Below are 18,882 nucleotides of genomic sequence, written 5' to 3' on the forward strand. Positions count from 1 at the left end.
TGGGTCACGGTTTTAAAAGACTTTCAAAGCTGAAACTTGGGAATGTTATTCCTAGAGTAATACCAAACTGACCAAGCCTTATAGTCATTCATTCCTAAGATTCATCTCTTATTCCAAAACAAGAGAAGACTGGAACACTTTCTACTGATCTCTTCTCACTATTCCTCATGAATATACCTAAGAAGGTAACAGGATCCAATGCCTCTGAATCATTTTTTTAAGACAAGAGCATTGAATCTAGGGGAAGACATTCAAGTATGTGTTACATACTCCTTTATTTTTTTAAAGATTTTTTTTTATTTATCCATTTGAGAGAGAGAGCCCAAGCTGGGGGGAAGGGCAGAGGGAGAGGGAGAGGCAGGCTCTCCGCTGAGCAAGGAGCCCGATGTGGGGCTCGATCCCAGGACCCTGGAATCATGACCTGAGCCAAAGGCAGACGCTTAACCAACTGAGCCACCCAGGCGCCCTTACATACTACTTTAATAAACAATTACATTTAATCTCCTCAGAGAAGGGTTAAGTTTGTTTCATGAGCTGTCAATTTTAGCAAACTTGGTGGAGTAAACTGGATACACAGCCATTATACACATGCAGTGGCCAATCCTCTCTGGAGAGAATGGAGTTCTGTGCAGCCCAAGAGTTCTTGTCTGTCCTGGGAATCCTGACTTGAACTTGGGAGAGCAGCCTTTACCACAGTGGTTCATAATCCAGTTTTTGAATGCCACCATATTTGTACTATTCCATTATCATCATTCCAGAGCCGTCTACATGGAGACCCCATGGATGCCTGTGGGTTGCCTGATGTGTTTTAATGAGGCCAGAATCCGACTCTCACTATACCTTGAGAGCATTCTCTCAAGGGCTCAGATGGGGTGGGAATCTAACCCTTATCTGCAGGTGACAACAGATTACGACTTGGCACATTCGAGTTGGCCCCCAGCATGACCTAGGTTATCCAAGATCAGACACCTGTCCACAAGACACAAACAGCACACTTAGTGTTCAGACGCTGGTCTTTATCCAATGACCGTAGACAAAGCAATTGCCAAGGTTTTCCATACAGAAGGAGAGAATGCTTTCACGTAAAATGGCACAATAAAATAATTTAAACTTAAAACTTCATCTTTCTTTTTAACCCAGTGGTTTCCCCCCCTTATTTCAAAGCTTACAACTGAATGCTCTTAGGATGTGGTGAATGATGGAAAAAGTCTTTTACGGACCCTATCTGTCTTCCCAAATCAGTTTTTTTTTAACCGTTTCTTACAAGCTACTGTAACACATCACCCTCCTCCCTTTCAATTTATGGAGCCCCAATATCTGGGCAAAAATTGAATTAAATGGCACTTAGTTCAACCCCAAGAAGTTTGTCACTTCACGTGTCATCTAGCAGTGGAAGAACTCAGAGAAGCCAGCAAGACAGCAAAGTTTCCATTAAAATCAAAGAAAAAGATAATTTAAAAACTTAGTGCAAAAAACAATGGCAAAAGGAATTTGTTTGTTTGGTTTTTTGTTTTTTTTTTAAGTAATTACAGGGCACCCTGGGTGGCTCAGTCGGTTAACCGTTTGCCTTCAGCTCAGGTCGTGATCCGGGGGTCCTGGGATTGAGCCCCACTGCGGGCTCCCTGCTCAGCAGGGAGTCTGCTTCTCCCTCTCCCTCTGCCCCTCCCCCCCCACTCATGCTTGTTCTCTCTCTCGAATAAATAAATAAAACCTTTAAAATAAAATAAAATAAAATAAAATAAAATAAAATAAAATAAAAAGTAATTACAAACAAGGCAAGATAAGCCAAAGGGGCTAATGCCAGGACTTAGGCGGGATGCTGGCTTGGAAAATACCCTTCTAGGATAAGCTTGGGCAAGGACGGTAAGGTCAGATGAGACTTTATTTTCTCCATGCTGCTCTGGCAATTAATTAGTCACCATTCCCCAGTTTTTCTTTACCATCTCTCTGTGTATTTAGTCACTGGTCACCTGTAATTTCCCAAATGAACATCTCGTTTGTGTCCAGGTGTTGTAGGCCCCGTGAAAGAACTTGATTCTCAGAACATGTCGAGAATTTGATACATATCAGTATTTCCTTAGCTAATAAACTAGGCCCTCTGATTTTTAAAATAAAACAGGGAGGAGGATGAGGTGATGAAGAGACCCGGAACTGGTAAGTTCTGTGGCTGACCCAAATTTTGATCACTTCTCAGAGGCTTGTCCCACATCCCATAGATAACTAACGCTAAACTCATTCCAGGGGATTCTCTACTGTCCAATGCTCCTGAAGAAAACAAAACCCAGTGGCCCAAAACCCACCCGTTTTTAGAATCCCAGCCACCACATTCCACACACATTTCTTGGGAGTCTACCTGAAACTGCTCTTTCAATGCCTCTCCCTCCTGAGTCCTGAGCTGCCTTGGCCTTCATTCCATCCGTTCACTAGTTTTAAAAAAGATTTGGTACTCACTATCAAAAGGCCATTTCATTTGCTTACCCTCACTGTGAAAACAAGTTACGAAAACAATGGGGATGGGGGGAGACCTTCCAACTCTTTTCATTCTCAAGAAAAGCAGAAGTGAATCCCAGGAAGGAGGTGTGGACTTATAAGGATGTGGCATTTCCTCAGGATTTGGTGGGAATTCATTGATTTGATTTACAACAATTGAGAGTCGCCTCTGTGCTTGGAGTTTCTCGCTCCAGCTGGTGTGGGGATTATTTTCCCTCGGAATGCTCAGCCCCAAATACAAGGACACCTTCAGGAAGAGGAAAAGGAAGAAATACAGTCTCGGAACCTCGGATGTGAACCAGGAAATTCTTGTCCACTGCACTGATTTAAAAGTGCCTAACAAATTCCACTAGCTTTTTGGAGTTTACTAGTGTGCTGGGAGGTTCTCCCCTGCACGCGCGCTCAGTGCCTTTTGCACTAAGATATCCATATTAGTTTTCCATTAGCCCAAAATATCCTTTACTGAAGAGAATTAGGGATGCCGGTTGTAACGGGAAAGGTACCCAGGTCTTTGTGCTCCTCGAACCCTCACTAAACCTTCAGGACCAAGTAAAGTTCAGAGAGTGATGTGCTTATTAAAGCCCACCCCATTCTCATCTCCCAAAAGCCGGTTCCTACTGATCCCCCTCACACACTTGGTTTCCACAGAACGAATTACTTGCTTTGTGTACATACACTATTCTTCTATCCCCATGCCCTGGTTTGCCCTGTAAATAGTGCCTGCCCTGTCTCTCCATATGCCCAAGTGCCACCTGCTTCTCGGAAATTCCAAGTACTGTGTCCACACCTCTCTTACAGCCACTAGTTTTCTATTTTGCATTGCAGTTATTCTTTGGTCTTGGATAGGATGGTAAGCTCCCTGGGGGCCGGTCCCTTGGCGTCCAGTACAGCGCGACGCAAACACAGCAGATGCCCTCTACACGTGAGCGGAGTGAACAAGCTAGGGTCACACTTGAATAAACCAAAGTGACTGGCCAGAGGCTAAAATTTACACCCTCGCCCAGAAATATCTGTGCAGTGAACACAACTCCTGGATCAACGGGGATTAGAACAGGAAGAGCAGAAAGTCACGTTAAACTCAATTATCCAAAACCGGGAAATAAGGCAAAAAGAAGACTGTGAGTCCTTTCGGGGTCGTACTAGATCGTACTAGGTTGTACTAGATTGTACTAGATCGTACTGGTGCATAGCCCACCAAGGCAGCCTAAGGAAGGGTCGTGTAACTCTCCAGGCTGGCAGGTCACAGAGTTGGGCTTTACTCCTGATCCAGCCTTAGTCTCTGCAAAGTTAAACAATAACTTGGAGAAAACGGATGATATACAATTCATTTTGCCCAGACATTATGACTTTCCTGTCCTTTGGGTCACGAAGCAGTTTTGCATCTAACTTAGCTCCCGTATCCTAGCGCCCTTCTCCCCGCACGGCGCCCCCCGCGCCCCCCGCGTGGGGGTATGGGCTTCTGCTCTGTTCCTTTGGGCCAGCTTACCGCCTGGCTGCCTCCTTCAACAATGCCTTAAATAAGCCTTCAACAGACTCACTGGATTATTGTATGAGAACCGGATGCTCCATTTTTTGAAAAATTACGCTCTGAGACTATTAATAATTATGAAAAAGGGACACATAATAAAAACAGTAAAAAGTCCCTCAGTATCATTTTCCTACTCATAATTAATTTTAATATTTATCTAGAATATATTTCCCAAATACCAAATTTATTCACCCACAAGGATTCGTTTCCATTCCTAAGGCTTTATACAGGAACACAGTGAAAGGAATGCATACTCTTTACTCCTTGTAAATAACTTCCAACGGCACGTACAATCAATGCAGTAATAGCTTTATTTAAAAAGCCTCTATCACATCTAAGTATCTAGTCTTTTGGAATAAAAATAAAATCTGCTGGTAAATTTCTATCTATCATTTGAAGTTACTGAACGTTACAGAAAATCATTTTCCATGTTAAAACGAATAGCATTTTGTAAATTCAAGCCATACTAATATTGTATTAGGAGCAAGACAGTTGTTCTGAAATCACTACAGGCCATAATAGAAACCAGACACTAAATGCTTTAAGAAGTAACTAGCTGAAATTGAATGAAATAATCACCCAATCCATAAAGCCTTTGTAAGATTTCCCCATAAAACACAGGTAATTTTTTTTTTTTTTTACTGAAGAGAAATTATTCTTTCTTATTGTCATAAACATCAAATGCCATCACATCATAAAAATAAAATATAGCACATGGATCATTCCACTTTGTTCATCCATTTATTCCTGTAACACATATTCACTGTGCCCTACGATAATAAAAACATTATGCTTGTTCACTGTTATTTACCATGTTGTTTAATCAACAAGGTTCAAAATGGTCCCTGGAGAGATCCTTGCCAAAAGCAAATCCATTATTTTTTTTTTTAAGATTTTATTTATTTATTTATTGGAGGGGGGGGGAGAGAGAGAGAGAGAGAGAGAGAGAGAGAGAGAGAGAGAACACATGAGTTGGGGGGGAGCAGAGGGAGAGGGAGAAGCTGAGCACAGAGCCCGATGCAAGGCTTGATCTCACAACCCTGAGATCATGACCTGAGCCGAAATCAAGAGTCAGATGCTCAACCAAATGTGCCACCCAAGCACCCCAAAAGTGAATCCATCCTAAGCAGAGGGTTAGAAAGATCTGGGTTCTGCAATTTGTCCTTGGTGTCACTGCCGCCTGCATACTCTTGACTTAATCCCGACAAGTGATCCGTTTCATGGAAATGTATCTGACAACTAAGATGCATTTAATGTGCATCTGCAGTGGATTGAATTGTGGTTCCCCCAGAAAGATTATGTCCAAGTCCTAACCCCCGGTATCTGCAAATATGACCTGGTTTGGAAACAGGGTCTTTGCATATGTAATCGAGTTGAAGTGAATTCACCCCGGGGTTAGGATGGCCCCAATCCGATGACTGGTGTCCCTGTGAGAAGAGGATTTGGACGCCAACACAGAGACACACAGGGAGAAGGCCATGGGACCACAGAGGCAGAGGTGAGAGGGCTGCAGCTACAAGCCAAGAACTCCAAGAATTGCCTGGAACTACTAGAAGGTGGGAAGAGGCATGAACTTGTCCTCCCTAGAGCCTTCAGAAGGAGCAAGGCTTGATTTCGAACTTCCGGCCTCCAGAACTATGAGAGAATACATTGCTATCATCTTATGCCATCCAAGTCCGGGGTGATTTGTTACAGCAGCCCCAGGGAAACTGATACAACACCTTTTATACAGGGCTTTTTTGGATGCTCTTTGTAAAGGCGATTAAATCTACAATACTAGGAATGCTAAGTAAAGGAGAGCTGTCATGGCGGCGGCAGTGGGGGGACAAAGCAGTGCATGGGGAGAGTCTCCGAGATTCTAGTTCCTTCCAATTCTGTCCATCTTTTATATTCGGCTTCGGCAAAAGAGCTAATTTTGAAAAGATTCCCATCTTAAAAATGTAAAGGCGGGGAGGGTGTAAAACCACGGGCTAGCAGTTTTCACGTGCAACACAACGACACTCACCTCCACGTGTTGACAGGTTTGGATGAGTTTAGCCAAAAGGGTCTCCAGTTCCGTGTTCCTCTTGATAAGGCTGGTGAGGTTACTCTCCAAGTTTTGCTGTTCAGAAAGAGAAGAAAAATATTATTCTGCATCCTGAACATGTTATGCTGTATCCTGAAGTATTACATACTTTTAATAACAAAATTACTCATACTGAGGAAAATCGGATCTCTTTTTCAGAAACCTCAATGAAATCTACGCAGCTTTAAGCATTTATAGATTTATTTTTTTTTTAAGATTTTATTTATTTATTTGAGAGAGACAGAGCAAGCACAAGCAGGCAGAGGGGCAGAAGAAGACGGAGCAGACTCCCCACTGAGCAGGGAGCCCGATGCGGGGCTCGATCCCAGGACCTTGGAATCATGACCTAAGCCAAAGGCAGACGCTTAACTGACTGAGCCACCCAGGCGCCCCGCATTTATAGATTTAAGCTCGACTTTGAGGAGCTGCATTTAAAAGAACCTTTAAAAAAGGTTCAAATTTCACTCTTTTTGTTCCTGCTTCTTGTACAAACCCGGGCACATTTACCTGAATAATTAGCTATAGGTGGTGAACTAGGTGAACTAGAAAGGAGGTAATTGGATTTCTAGTTCTTTACCTGAATCAGAAATGGCAATAATATAAGGAGTATATTCCCACAGCAAATCAACTATTATTGGATTTTCAGGATTTACCATTTTACGGGCAGGCTGAGGTCAGTCCCTCAGAGGAAGGTTTGCATTATCTGGCTATCACTGACATTATGACTATTGATAGGCATTTATAAGATATAAGAAGTCCCATCATACACATTTACTCACTCATAGTACATTTTATTGTACATGCTTCTATTCTTTGTCTACCAACCTATCAATGCCAGATTAAATTTCCTTGAATGCCACATTTTTCATATAACTATCCGGCTTACAAATCTAGAATTATTCCCTATTCCTTTAGAACATCAAATTTAAAGTCCCCTGCAATGACTATTAAATCTAATTTTCAACCATAATAACCCACTTCTCGTTCTATATGTTATTCATTGATGCCATTCATTTATTTAGCTATTCACACAAGTATTTATTGAGCTTCTACCACTTGCCAGACTCTGAGAGATACTGGGGAAACACAAATAAAACTCCTACTCCTTGTCCATGAGGAGATGCAACTGGGGGAAAGATGCTGTGAACGAGTCAAGGGGCAGAGGTCGGGGCTACCCGGCGAAGGTTTCCCGGAGGACACATTCTTTCCACTGAGGCTGGAAGGATGGGTATGGAGTTTTTGGTGAACAGCAATGGGAACTTCTTGGGAAGATGGGATGGAGGTAGAGGTGGCCACAGGCAGGGAATAGAACAACGTCATGGACCAAGATCAGGGCAAAGGATTAGGGCAGACATTTTTAACAGTTTTAACGGTTAGACAATTCCACAAATACAGTGAAAAGACGGAATGGAAGGAAATTTCACGGAAAAGAAAATAGATCGAGGATTTGTAATGCCATCTGCAAAAAAGGATTTGAAAAGAGTATGGGGGGGGCGCCTAGGTGGCTCAGTTGGTTGGGCGACTGCCTTCAGCTTGGGTCATGATCCCGAAATCCTGGGATCGAGTCCCATGTCGGGCTCCCTGCTCAGCATGGAGTCTGCTTCTCCTCTGACCCTCTCTCCTCTCATGCTCTCTCTCACTCTCTGTCTCTCAAATAAATAAAATCTTTAAAAAAAAAAAAAAGAGTACGGCGGGCATTTTGAAAATCAATAATTTCATCAAGGTGGTAATAGTTCACTATGCCATGAAATTAATCTCTGAAAGCATTTACTCTTTCTGCTTTCCAAAATGTTAGATTTAGAAAAGTATATTCAGGAAAAGAGTCACTTTTATTTAAAGCTTAAAATGCATACGTCAGAAACAGACATCTCTCTGGTCATTCTTAAACAAGTTCTGCTTATTAATCTGGTCTTTATCTTATTGCCCAATTTTTTCATTTCAATGACCACATTTTTCATTTCCAGTGGATTCTTTATCACATCTCCCTCTTCTTGACTTACTTTCTCTTCTTCTTCCCAGGATGCAATTCCTCCCTTCATAATTTCAAGAGGACTAAACATACTATTTATTCTTAAGCTTACTTGAAAAAAGGCAATTCCCTATTTTCCTGTGTTTGTGCAATGTTTCCCAAGAGTCTGATTTTATCTCGTATCTTACAATTTTTGTCCGACAGCTCATCTGATGTGAACTTTGCTCCCTGGGCTGGGATCTGGGGATTGGCACAGCACAGCCAAGCGAGCTGCCCACTCGGATGTTAGGGCGCGAGGTCGCTTCCCCAGAGAGAGCGCTCCCACAGGACACCCGTGTGTTAGAGAGGCACAGATCCGGGTTTGACTCAGTGCCTCCCTGAGGCATTCTGTCCCTGAGAATTCTGTCTGGCTCCAATTCCAGAGAAGGTGGGAGGTACCCTTTGAGTCCACTGTGTCCACTGGGAGTCCTGGCCTCCAGGTGTATGGGACAGTCTGAGGCTCCTGCCCCATGTGTGACACTCGCCACCATGTTCCCCCTCGGGGTCCCCACCACCCTGGCTCATCTCCACTTCTCCTGAGTAGCCCAGCTTCAGCCTTCCCCCACCATTCTGCATCTCCTTTCATTTCCGGTCCTTGGAGACTTTCCACTCATGTTTAAACTTGTTATTATTCTTCAAAATCCATTTGAAAATATTTTATCTGTAGTTCTCATGTGTTCAGAATTAAGAGGGAGGTTTGGCACTTTCTTTCATCGGGACTGGAAGACCAACGAGAACGCTTCGATTTTGGCTTTGAAACACTCAAAGCGTCTCAAATACAAATATTTTAAGGGAGAAAAGTGACTATTTCCCACTTAAAGGATGGGATACCTTAACATAAAGTCATAGAAGGAGCTAGACAGAGTGATTAAGGTTCAAGTTAATGCTCTCATGGTTGCATCAAAGAAAACCTTGCTTTCAAAGCTCTTAACAACAACAACAACGCAGACAACAGCCAAAAGTTTTTCTGTTTGGATGAAATGAATCACAACCACTAATCACTTCATGGTCAGAGACTAGAGAATAATTTTGAGGCATTCCATTATTCAGTGTCCTTGATCTAGATGTGACTACTTTATGGTATATTTGCCAACTTCTTTTGGTATGTTAATCTTAGGGAATCTTTCTGCTTGTCTTTTTGGCTGACCCCTCTGAGCAGGAAATTTCTAGGGAAATACATCATCTAACTGTTTACACTTCAGCGATCATAGGTATGATTTTTCTAAAGCTAGTCAGCAAAAGAGAGCCAAACAAATAGAATCTAACACATTCAGATTTTACAAACATCTGCTTGCTTCCCCTCCTTTTATTAAGTATACATCATGTATAAAAATCTGTTTTTAATCAACTAATATGTAGACTAAAGCCTGTGGTTTAAACACATTGACCTATCTAGATCCTTTGGGGTTATTCAAATTTAAATAGTACAAGTGTTACTGAAGTCCACAAAGAATTACCGAGTCACTTACAAGCATAATAAAGGGAAATGAAGCTGGGAGAGAGACTTGTTTCCAAGAAGTACCAAAGGGACTGACAACACTTCTGAAGAGAGCCCGGGTAATGGGGAGGTAACAAAATCCAGTCTTCAGTGAACCATGCATCCATAAGCTTCCACTACAGGGACTTCTGTGGAGCTTTCGAGAATTTAACTGGATCGCTCACATCCTGTGTGGCGGTCAGCAGGTCCTATAACCTCCTAATTTTGACAGTGCTTTGTGCAAAAGAGAGATAATATTTTTTGGCATAAGAGTCTTGGGACTAAGGGTATAGAAGTATCTACTTCCCTACGGATATCTAAGGAATTCTGCAGAGTACCAAAAAAATAGTTTTCGTTTCCTGTTCTCACCTCGAAAACGTTAATACATTTACATCTCCTTACGGATCCGAGCTTTGTAGAGATCCAAGGAGTCAGGCCTGAGTGACCACACATGCAGAGAGTGAGGAGACTGGGGCTACCATCCCAGCTCAATTCTCCTGGCCAGACGCCACCTGGGCTCAGTTTCCCCGTCCATGGGGTGTGGGTACAGATAGATCTCCCTATCTGCGCTATTGTTAAGCTCAGGGGAGGAAATGGACACATACACCAGGAACTATACAAATGTTTGTTGAAATCATGAATTATGGGAGAAAACATTCAGTTTGGTGTCAGTACCAGGCACTAGAGGGGCCCAACCCCGGGCCTCAGGCAGTCCCCACTCTCGGGCTTGCTGGTGCCTTTTGGCTGCCAAGCACCTGTTCTTTTAGGCACCAGGGTTTTATTGGGCCCCGGGCAGGGCAGGCTGGGGGGCTGGGGGGGACGAGGGGAGGCTGATGCCTCTAGGAGCAGCCTTCAGTCAGCGACCACTGGCAGTAGGTGGATGAAAGCCCAGCTTCCCTCACCTCCCAGGTGGGACCCCCCTGAGTCATGACCCAAAAAATCTTTCAGAGAGCCCCACTGAGAGGAGCCAGGTGCCTGTGGTGACAAGCGGCTCGCGTCCACACCCTCTTTCTGCTTCCTCCCCTCCTTGGTCCCGCCTCCCCTCCCCTCTCCCTTCCAGCTGCTTCCTGGGTCACCTTCCAACATGGATTCTGAGCCAGGGTCGTTTTCTGGGAGAACTCGACTAAAACCTTATTAGGAAAATAATCCTAAGCCATTATTGGTGCGTATTCCTTCTTATGAGGAGTAGCCAAATTAACAAAAGATTTTATTGTTTTTGAAAGACATCCGCAAATACAAGAGATTGTTTTCTCTTCCTCCACCTCCTGTCTTTCTTTTCTTTTCTTTCTTTTTTTTTGTTAAGATTTTATTTATTTATTTGAGAGAGAGAAAGAGCTGGAGGAGGAGCAGCAGAGGAGGACGGAGAGGGACAAGCAGAATCTGCACTGAGCGTAGAGCCTGATGCGGGGCTCGATCTCAGGACCCTGAGATCATGACTGGAGCCGAAACTAAGAGTCGGCCGCTTAACCGACTGAGCCACCCGGGCGCCCCCCTCCCCTCTTTCTAGTTTTTTTTAGAGGTCACATATCCTCCAAATTCCAGGCTCTATCTAACTCAGCAGTCACTGGAAATACAATGTCAGCCGCAAATGCAAATCACATTTTAAATTTTCTAATAGTCTTGTTTAAAAAAAAAAAAGTAAAAAGAACCAGTTAAAATTAATTTCAAGAATATATTTTACTTAATTCAATATCCAAAATATTATTTCAACCTGTGATCAATATTTAAAAACTGATGAGCTGGGGCGCGTGGCTGGCTCAGTCGGTGGAGCGTGCGACCCTTGAACTTGGGGCTCTGAGTTCAAACCCCACGTTGGGTGTAGAGATTACTCAAGATGTTTAAAAAAAGCCTGATGGACTATTTTACATTTTTTTTTTCTTTCTTTCTTTTTACTAGGTCTTTGGAATCTGGTAGGTGTTTTACACATGTAACACATCTCAATTCACACCAGTCACATTTCAAACACTCAGCGGCTACACACGCGGCTAGTGGCTCCATTAGTGAACAGCACAGCATTACAGTCTAGAACAGGGGTCAGCAAACTTTTTCTGTAAAAGGCCAGGTAGTAAATATTTTAGTTTTTATTGGCCATAAGCTCTCTGTTGCAACCGCTCAATTCTGTTGCTGTTTTAGCGAGAAAGCAGCCACAGATTCTACATAAACGGATGGGCAGGGCTCTCTTCCAATTAAATATGATTTACAAAAACAGGTGGTGACTGAGCTTTGGCCCGTAGGCCAAGCTCCTTCCTGGGCCTGGGCACATGCTCTTTCCTCTGGAATGCACCTGCATAGCAGGAAATAATTCTACTACTAAGGAGAGGGGATAGCAAAACCATAGTATGTATTGAGTGCCTGCTGTATACCCATCACAGCTTAGTCCCTTCCCATTGTAAGTGCTCAAATATTTATTGCGGGAACAAGTAGCAGGGAAAACTGATTATCCACTGGACAACTTTTCTGAAATCTAATGTAGTAAATCAACTAACTAGTTAGTTCATTTAACAACTACTGCAGATTGTTAAAACATTGCCGTCCCCCTCCCCCTCCGCCGCCGCCGCCCCTTGAGGGCCTTTCTCGTTGGTAGCATTGAGTCTGAGCCCAAGAAGAGGGGCTTGACAATTGAAAAGCATTCTGAAAGGATGCTGTGTAACTCCCTAAGACCACAAGGTTTCTGGAAAGGCAACTACTACACTATTGAACAAATTTTAATAAAGATGAGTTTATGTAAATAGATAGTCTAGCAATTATCACAGACACATCTATTCCAAATTCCATCTAAAAGCAAAGTCAAGTCACTCCTAGCCTTAACTCATGACCTCCTCCCCAGGTGTGTTTTCCATAGCACTGCTATTCTTCGAAGGGGAAGGATGTGCCAAGGATGCGTCTTTGTTGAGACGGATGATGGAATTCAATGTGTGCCTCCTACCACCACCACCACCACCAAAGTAGAGGAATACAAATAATTCAAGACGGTCCTTCTAAAAGTAAAGATACAAGGATGGTCCCTCTAAAAGGCAGATCTGGCTTCTTAATATTAAGCAATCGATAGGATACAAGTCAAACTTGGGAAAGGCCAAGCTGTAAACCACGTGTTGCTTAAAGAATGAGGCTGGCCCGCACACTTTTCTGCAGCGAGGATGATTAATTTTTCCCGAAATTTTTGTTTTTTATGCATACACTGTTAATGCATTTTCACGGAGCCATACTCCCACCTCCTTCACGTTGGGTAGTGTTCAGCGAGGCTCATTTGAACTGATAATTTAACAATTTAACAATCCCTGGCGGGACAGCAGGTTTCACACCAACCTCAACAGGAGTCTGTAGGCAGGGATAGGGACACCAGCTGGAAAGAGTAAATCCAACTTAACAGATGAGCTTTGTGCTTCTACACACACTGATACCTAATCAAATGGCAAGGTAAGCAGACAAAAATACTGCTAATTTTAGTCTTTGGAGACCTGTACGTAAGAGTCAGGTTGCAGGGACTTAATGCTTGTCATTGAGCACCACTATTAAAATGTATGCCTGAAACAGGAGATTTCAGTAATTCCTTTTGGGTTTATCCAGTCCTTAAAGAATGTTTGCTCTTATTCTGGAGTCAATGCTTTAGAATGTCTTTAAAGTATAATATTAAGTCTGGATACCTTTCAAGGCAAACACAGATCTCGCTTGTTTCAGTCCATAATATTCAGAGCGACATTCAGGACCTGTGTTTGTCGCTCTGACACCCAACACCACGACTCCAGCACGATCAGGATATGAACACATCGAGGGCCACAATCCATATATTTTCTTCTAAGAAACTTTAATCACAATCCTTAACATGAAAACACACACCAGTATTAACACATGCCACCTGCATAAAAGCATAAATTCTTTATATGTAACTAAACACTTAAGATGTTTTAATTACCTTGCAGGAGTTTAAGGCTATCTTCAGGTTCAACTCACAACAGACTGCGAGTACGTGTGATTTATGCTGGGTTTAGTTTTTAATGCCTCTTTTCATTGGTTATGATAGTTAACATTTCCAAATGCCCTGGCAAGACAGGCTGCCCAGGGAACTTCAGAAACATAATAAAACCCAATCTGCATACAAATTTAAGTCTAGTGTTCCATGGGCTACAATTTAAGCCATTTTGATACGTGATACTGTATTTACCTTGTCAGGTTTTATTTGATATTTTTATATTAACTCTGCAGAATCTGCTCTACATATTTATAAAGTCCATCATCAGGAGTTCAGGGCTTATTCTTCTAATCTGGTAGTCAATAATACACAGAGAACAATTTTTAAATACCATTTATGGTCTAGAATGGCTTTCAAATTTTGATGGAGATAAATTTCTATCTTTAAGAGTTATATTCACCTAGTTATAATTTTAGCAGATCCGACGACAACTACTTAGTTATAGGTCCTAGAGATGTGAGTGGCCTTTCTTGTTCGCTCCTTGTCCCCTGGCCCAACTTCTGCCGATAATAAGAGAGGTGAGCAACTGACCCATAACCACATTTGTCAGTTTTGAGAATCAATAGTGAGGTGAAGGAAGCTGGATGACGAGGAACCTCTGAAAAATCTCAAATTTAGAAATAATTATCTCCACTGCGAAACTGATGCCTGCAGAGAAATGTTTCAGAGAAAATGACTGTAGCTTTGATCAATGGAGCATTACAGGAAGCATTTCCTAAGATCATGGCCTACGTAAAAGGGCCACGAAGGTCCCATTTGGCAGCTCTCCTGTTGCCCTTCCCTGCTCATGTGCCCCTTTTCAGGGTCTTGAATCAATCTCAACACAGCACATCCATGGGGTTGACTCAAGAGAGGTAACCAACTGTCGGTCAAGAATTAGATGGTGGAAAGATTATGGGACTACTGGAAAACAGACTAACAGTAGTTTATTATTTTTGCTCAAAAACAAACAAAAAAAGCTTTCAAGTTGGGGAAAATATTAATCTCCTAGACTGGGGGTCGGCCCAGCTCGGCCTACAGATCAAATCCTGCCCACCACCTGTGTTTGTATGGATGGCTTACCAGCTAAGAACACTTTTTTCATTTTTAAATGATTTTTAAAAATGAAAAGATAAAATTTTGTGACACGTGAAAAGTATATGAAATTCAAATTTCGGTGCCCATAAAGTTTTACGGGGGCACAGGTACTTCTCATTTGTTCACGGGTTATCTGTTGCTGCTTACGGGCTACAGTGACAGTGTTGATTACTGGCCTTTTACAGAAAATGGGTCTCTTTAGAAACAATAAAAATGTCTTAAAAAAATAATCTAAACACTTTTTATCAGTTAATACAGAGTGTTTGCTCTGTTGGTCCAAATCATTTTAAAATTGCAATAATTCAAAAAAAAATAAAGAAATAAAGTGGCAATGATTCAATTCACGTAACATTTTCAATCCCTACCATGAGAGCATAGGAGTATGCCTAAAATTTCAGTCATTCAGGTACTCAAAATTCTAAAGGCGAAGGCTCTTTTTGTCTCTTTTTGTTGGTTACCAAAATAATCTGTAACTCATAAAAGAAAAAAATAGCTTGAAATCATGGGTGAAATGCAAATGTCTGAATAAATTCCACTGTCGACTTTTGTTCAGAGAAGCGGAAGATTCAGGCTGGGAAAGAGTCAGAAAGGATCTTAACTGGAATCAAGGTTGTAAGTATAAAGCGTTGGGTTGTAGGTACACACCGAATGTGGGATTACTCATCAGTTGCTTTTTCCATCAATTTGACTTTCCTCAGTCTTTTTTCTTAATCATAAAACACACCTCAAAGGGGGCCTTAGAGCACAGGATAATTAATGTCTATGAAATCCCCCGATACTAATGGATGTCATACACCTCCATCACTCAGAGATTGAATGATTTTGATCTTATCCCCTTTCCTCCATTTTAAGTAGATGAGGACATTGCTAGATACTCATTAACAAACATGTTCTGGCTTTTCTACTTAAATAGGGTTTTAACTGATACCATCAAACATTTTTACCAGACCTGAATGTCTCATGGTGAATGTTTGGCCGTCAATGAATGGAAACGCATTTTTGTTTGTAAGATACTGTGGGAAGACCAAATCTTTTTCTAAGCTAGTACTTTATATTCTGCAGATACTTTATTTTGGTTAAAGTGAATATATTGAATATATTTCAAGCAAAAATAGTTGGGTCTTTGATCTAATAATTCTATGTCAATGGCTTTGCTTTGATTCTACCGCGACACGTATGTCCTCAAATTGTTAGGTTTTAGAGGACCATGCCTTTTCTGGACCAGCTGCTGAAAATGATTATTAGAATGCAATACATGGTCAGCTTTGCTCTTGAATTTGTGGCATTCCCAGAAAGGATTCATATTGTTCACAAAATTCATATCCCCATCTGGGAGGTGCAAAGAAGTATTAAAGCCAAGGGAGGTTACACTCTTTGACTCAAAAAAAAAAAAAAAGATTAAAATTCCACTCCATCTAAAGGGGTCTGGTCTGTTAAGAATTTACAAAATCAATGTTATGTAAGAGAACTCCCCATTTGGGACAGCCTAGAGAATCAAAGAAGAATATGAAAGCATGCCATTGTCTCTTGGCCCTGAGTAACCTTCAAAGACAGAACCTTCCTTGTGTTTTAGATGTCTTGAATTCATCGCATCCTTCATCCCTGACTCTCCCACCTTTACCCAGCCACTTCTCCCTCATTTAGTAGGACTGATGCTGTCTTTGTCCAATCAAGGTGATTTTGACTGAGTCGAAATTAAAGAAACATAGAAGTTATGGAAGGAAGGAAGCAAGATGATGACCGATCAGTGGGTAAGTGGTTCCCACCTTGGCCTACACACCGCAGTCGCCTGGGGAGCTGTACGAATACCACGCTCAGTCTACACCCCCTTCCAACCAGAGAGTCTGAATTACTTAGACTGGGGTAAGGTCCAAGGATTGGAACCTTTAAAACTCCTCAGGAGATTCTAATGCATAGCCAAAAGCAAGAACTATTGCTCAAAATTGAGAAATCAGCTTGCTAATAAGTCTTTGGATCTGTAATACAGTGAACAAAAATTAACAATTTATGCCCTTCGCTAGTTTTACACTTTAAGATTTATTCAGAATAAAAAGAATATCTTTTGGAATGCGGAATATGCATACAGTGAGTGCAGGAATAAAATTATATATAGATGTCGCTGGAAGTGTGGATTTATAAGAATTTATCATAGAAAATCCCAGGAACTTTACTGAACAGTGCTTTGCAGGGACCACTGATTATTACTGTTCAGAAACTCAGAGGGCATTTTTGACCAGAAAATACAGGAAATGCTTTGTTGAATCATTCGAGTATTCCTAATGTCTAAAAAGAACTTCCGGTGACCTCAATTTATACTTTGCAACATATTAGCATCCTACAAACTGGGTTTGTTGATTTTAACAGTAATTATTTCACCAGAAATATCACAGAAGTAGGCTACAGATGTTTATAATTCAACAGGATTTTTTATGCAGTAAATCAAAGTCGTAGGGGAAAAAAATTTAAGAACTCTGATGACAAAAGAATAGATTCACTGCCCTTCCCAGATTCTTTGAGAGGTCAACTCAGGCAACGCGATGCCCTGAGGACTAGAAACGCCTCTGCAGTCTGAAAGGTAAAATGCAAATATTTACAGTGATGGAAACCACAGCGGTAACATTTTACCCCTTCCATCACTGCCCACAATATTCTGTGTCTTCGACTGAGGGCCACCTGTCTGCTGGCAAAACCTAGTAGTAATCATTCTAGAGTTAACCATTCCATTTGCAGTGCTACACCAAAAATTGTTAAGCCGTCCTCCCAGAGTTCGTTCGTGTAGACATGACTGATGACCATTTAAGGGTCGGTGTATTTCGGAAATGAACGAACTCTCATTTCCCTGGAATATATTCTGGTTCGCATACACAACGTTTGGCTCAAGAGGATGTCAAAGAATAAATGTCACTTTAAAAAAATGTTTAGGGGCACCTGGGTGGCTCAGTCATCAAGCGTCTGCCTTCGGCTCAGGTCATGATCCCAGGGTCCTGGGATCGAGCCCCGCATTGGGCTCCCTGCTGGGCAGGAAGCCTGCTTCTCCCTCTCCCACTCCCCCTGCTTGTGTTCCTGCTCTCGCTGTGTCTCCCTCTGCCAAATAAATAAATAAAATCTTAAAAAAGAAAAATGTTTAAAGCCATCATCTGCTTTTAACCCAGGGAGAGAAAACTGTCCAATATTCAGGGAAGTGGAAGGAGACTTGCCAGTTCCAACGACTATGAAGGGCAAAGTCTCATCTCGCCTGGGCCTTAGAGTCTAGCTCTCCAAATGCAGCATGCACCAGCAGCAGCAGCCTCCCCCAGGGAGCTGGTGCGACCGGCAGACTCTTGGGCCCTGCCCCAGAGCTGCTAAATCAGAAACTAAAGGCGGCCCAGAACTTGTGATTTAATAAGCCCCCCCAGAGGATTCTGGTGAGTGCTCAAGTTTGAGAACCACTTACCTGAATGTTGTAACACCCTTCAACATGTGGGGGTTTAAAATGTGTAAAGAGAAGAGAAGCTAAGTGGAGGTAAGTAACACCTAAAGTGTTCTCATCTTCCCTTTCTCGTGGACACCTTTTGATCCCCTTGCTCAGTCTTCGTCATCAGGCCTTAGGCCTGGGCCTTTCCATCGTTCCTTCTGTCTCCACTGGCGAAAAGGAGGCATAATGGATGGAAGAGGGTGCTAGCCATGGCACAGGGGGCAGCGAGGCAGGGCTGTAGAATCAGGGAGGTGGGGGGCAATGACCCAACAGCTTGGCAGACGGAAGGTTTGGGAATGAATGTGTACCTCAGTCAACTGTGCTTTTTACCCCGTCACCACTGGCAATTCTGAATTGCTTTTTCTAATAAAAACGTATAGATAGAACTCAGATGTTCAGAATGTTCCAGGAAAACAAAAAATCAGTCTTGGTGAAGTTGCCCCAGTGTATTCTCAATTACTTATAAATGCTGTTTTGAAAAATGTTTAAGTGGTGTTGAAAGGGGGAGAGGGCAGTCAGCCAGCAGAGGACCCAAACTCATGTGTTTATGATGAAAAATTAATGCCACCCCCCACCCCAACTGGTTGAATTCAGTGCACCTCTTTAAGATTTGGCCTGACACAAAATGTAGAAAGCTGAAAGCAAATGTTAAACTTTGCATTCAGAACTTTTCAGCGTGACTTTTGTCATTTGATTTTTCAAATGTCCGTGACCTTGGTTGACCACTGTGATAGGACACTCCAGGGAAGTAGAATGTTAACATATGACATCAGAGACAGCTTGGTAGTTCAATGGTGACAGTCAATGATAGAG

At 42.2% G+C, this 18,882-nt stretch overlaps 1 protein-coding gene across 2 annotated transcripts in view; it reads right to left on the minus strand.

Annotated features, from left to right (window-relative positions):
- MID1 (midline 1) overlaps positions 1-18,882 on the minus strand; it is a 150,610-nt gene that overhangs the window by 57,720 nt on the left and 74,008 nt on the right. For both annotated transcript variants that reach the window (XM_035029690.1, XM_035029689.1), the window contains exon 3: positions 6,024-6,119. In XM_035029690.1, the coding sequence (XP_034885581.1) occupies positions 6,024-6,119 (96 nt within the window). The remainder of the gene's footprint in view (positions 1-6,023; positions 6,120-18,882) is intronic.

Source organism: Mirounga leonina, unplaced genomic scaffold, assembly GCF_011800145.1.
Source record: "Mirounga leonina isolate KUSES-001 unplaced genomic scaffold, KU_Mleo_1.0 Mir_268, whole genome shotgun sequence".
Classification (NCBI taxonomy): Eukaryota; Metazoa; Chordata; class Mammalia; order Carnivora; family Phocidae; genus Mirounga; species Mirounga leonina.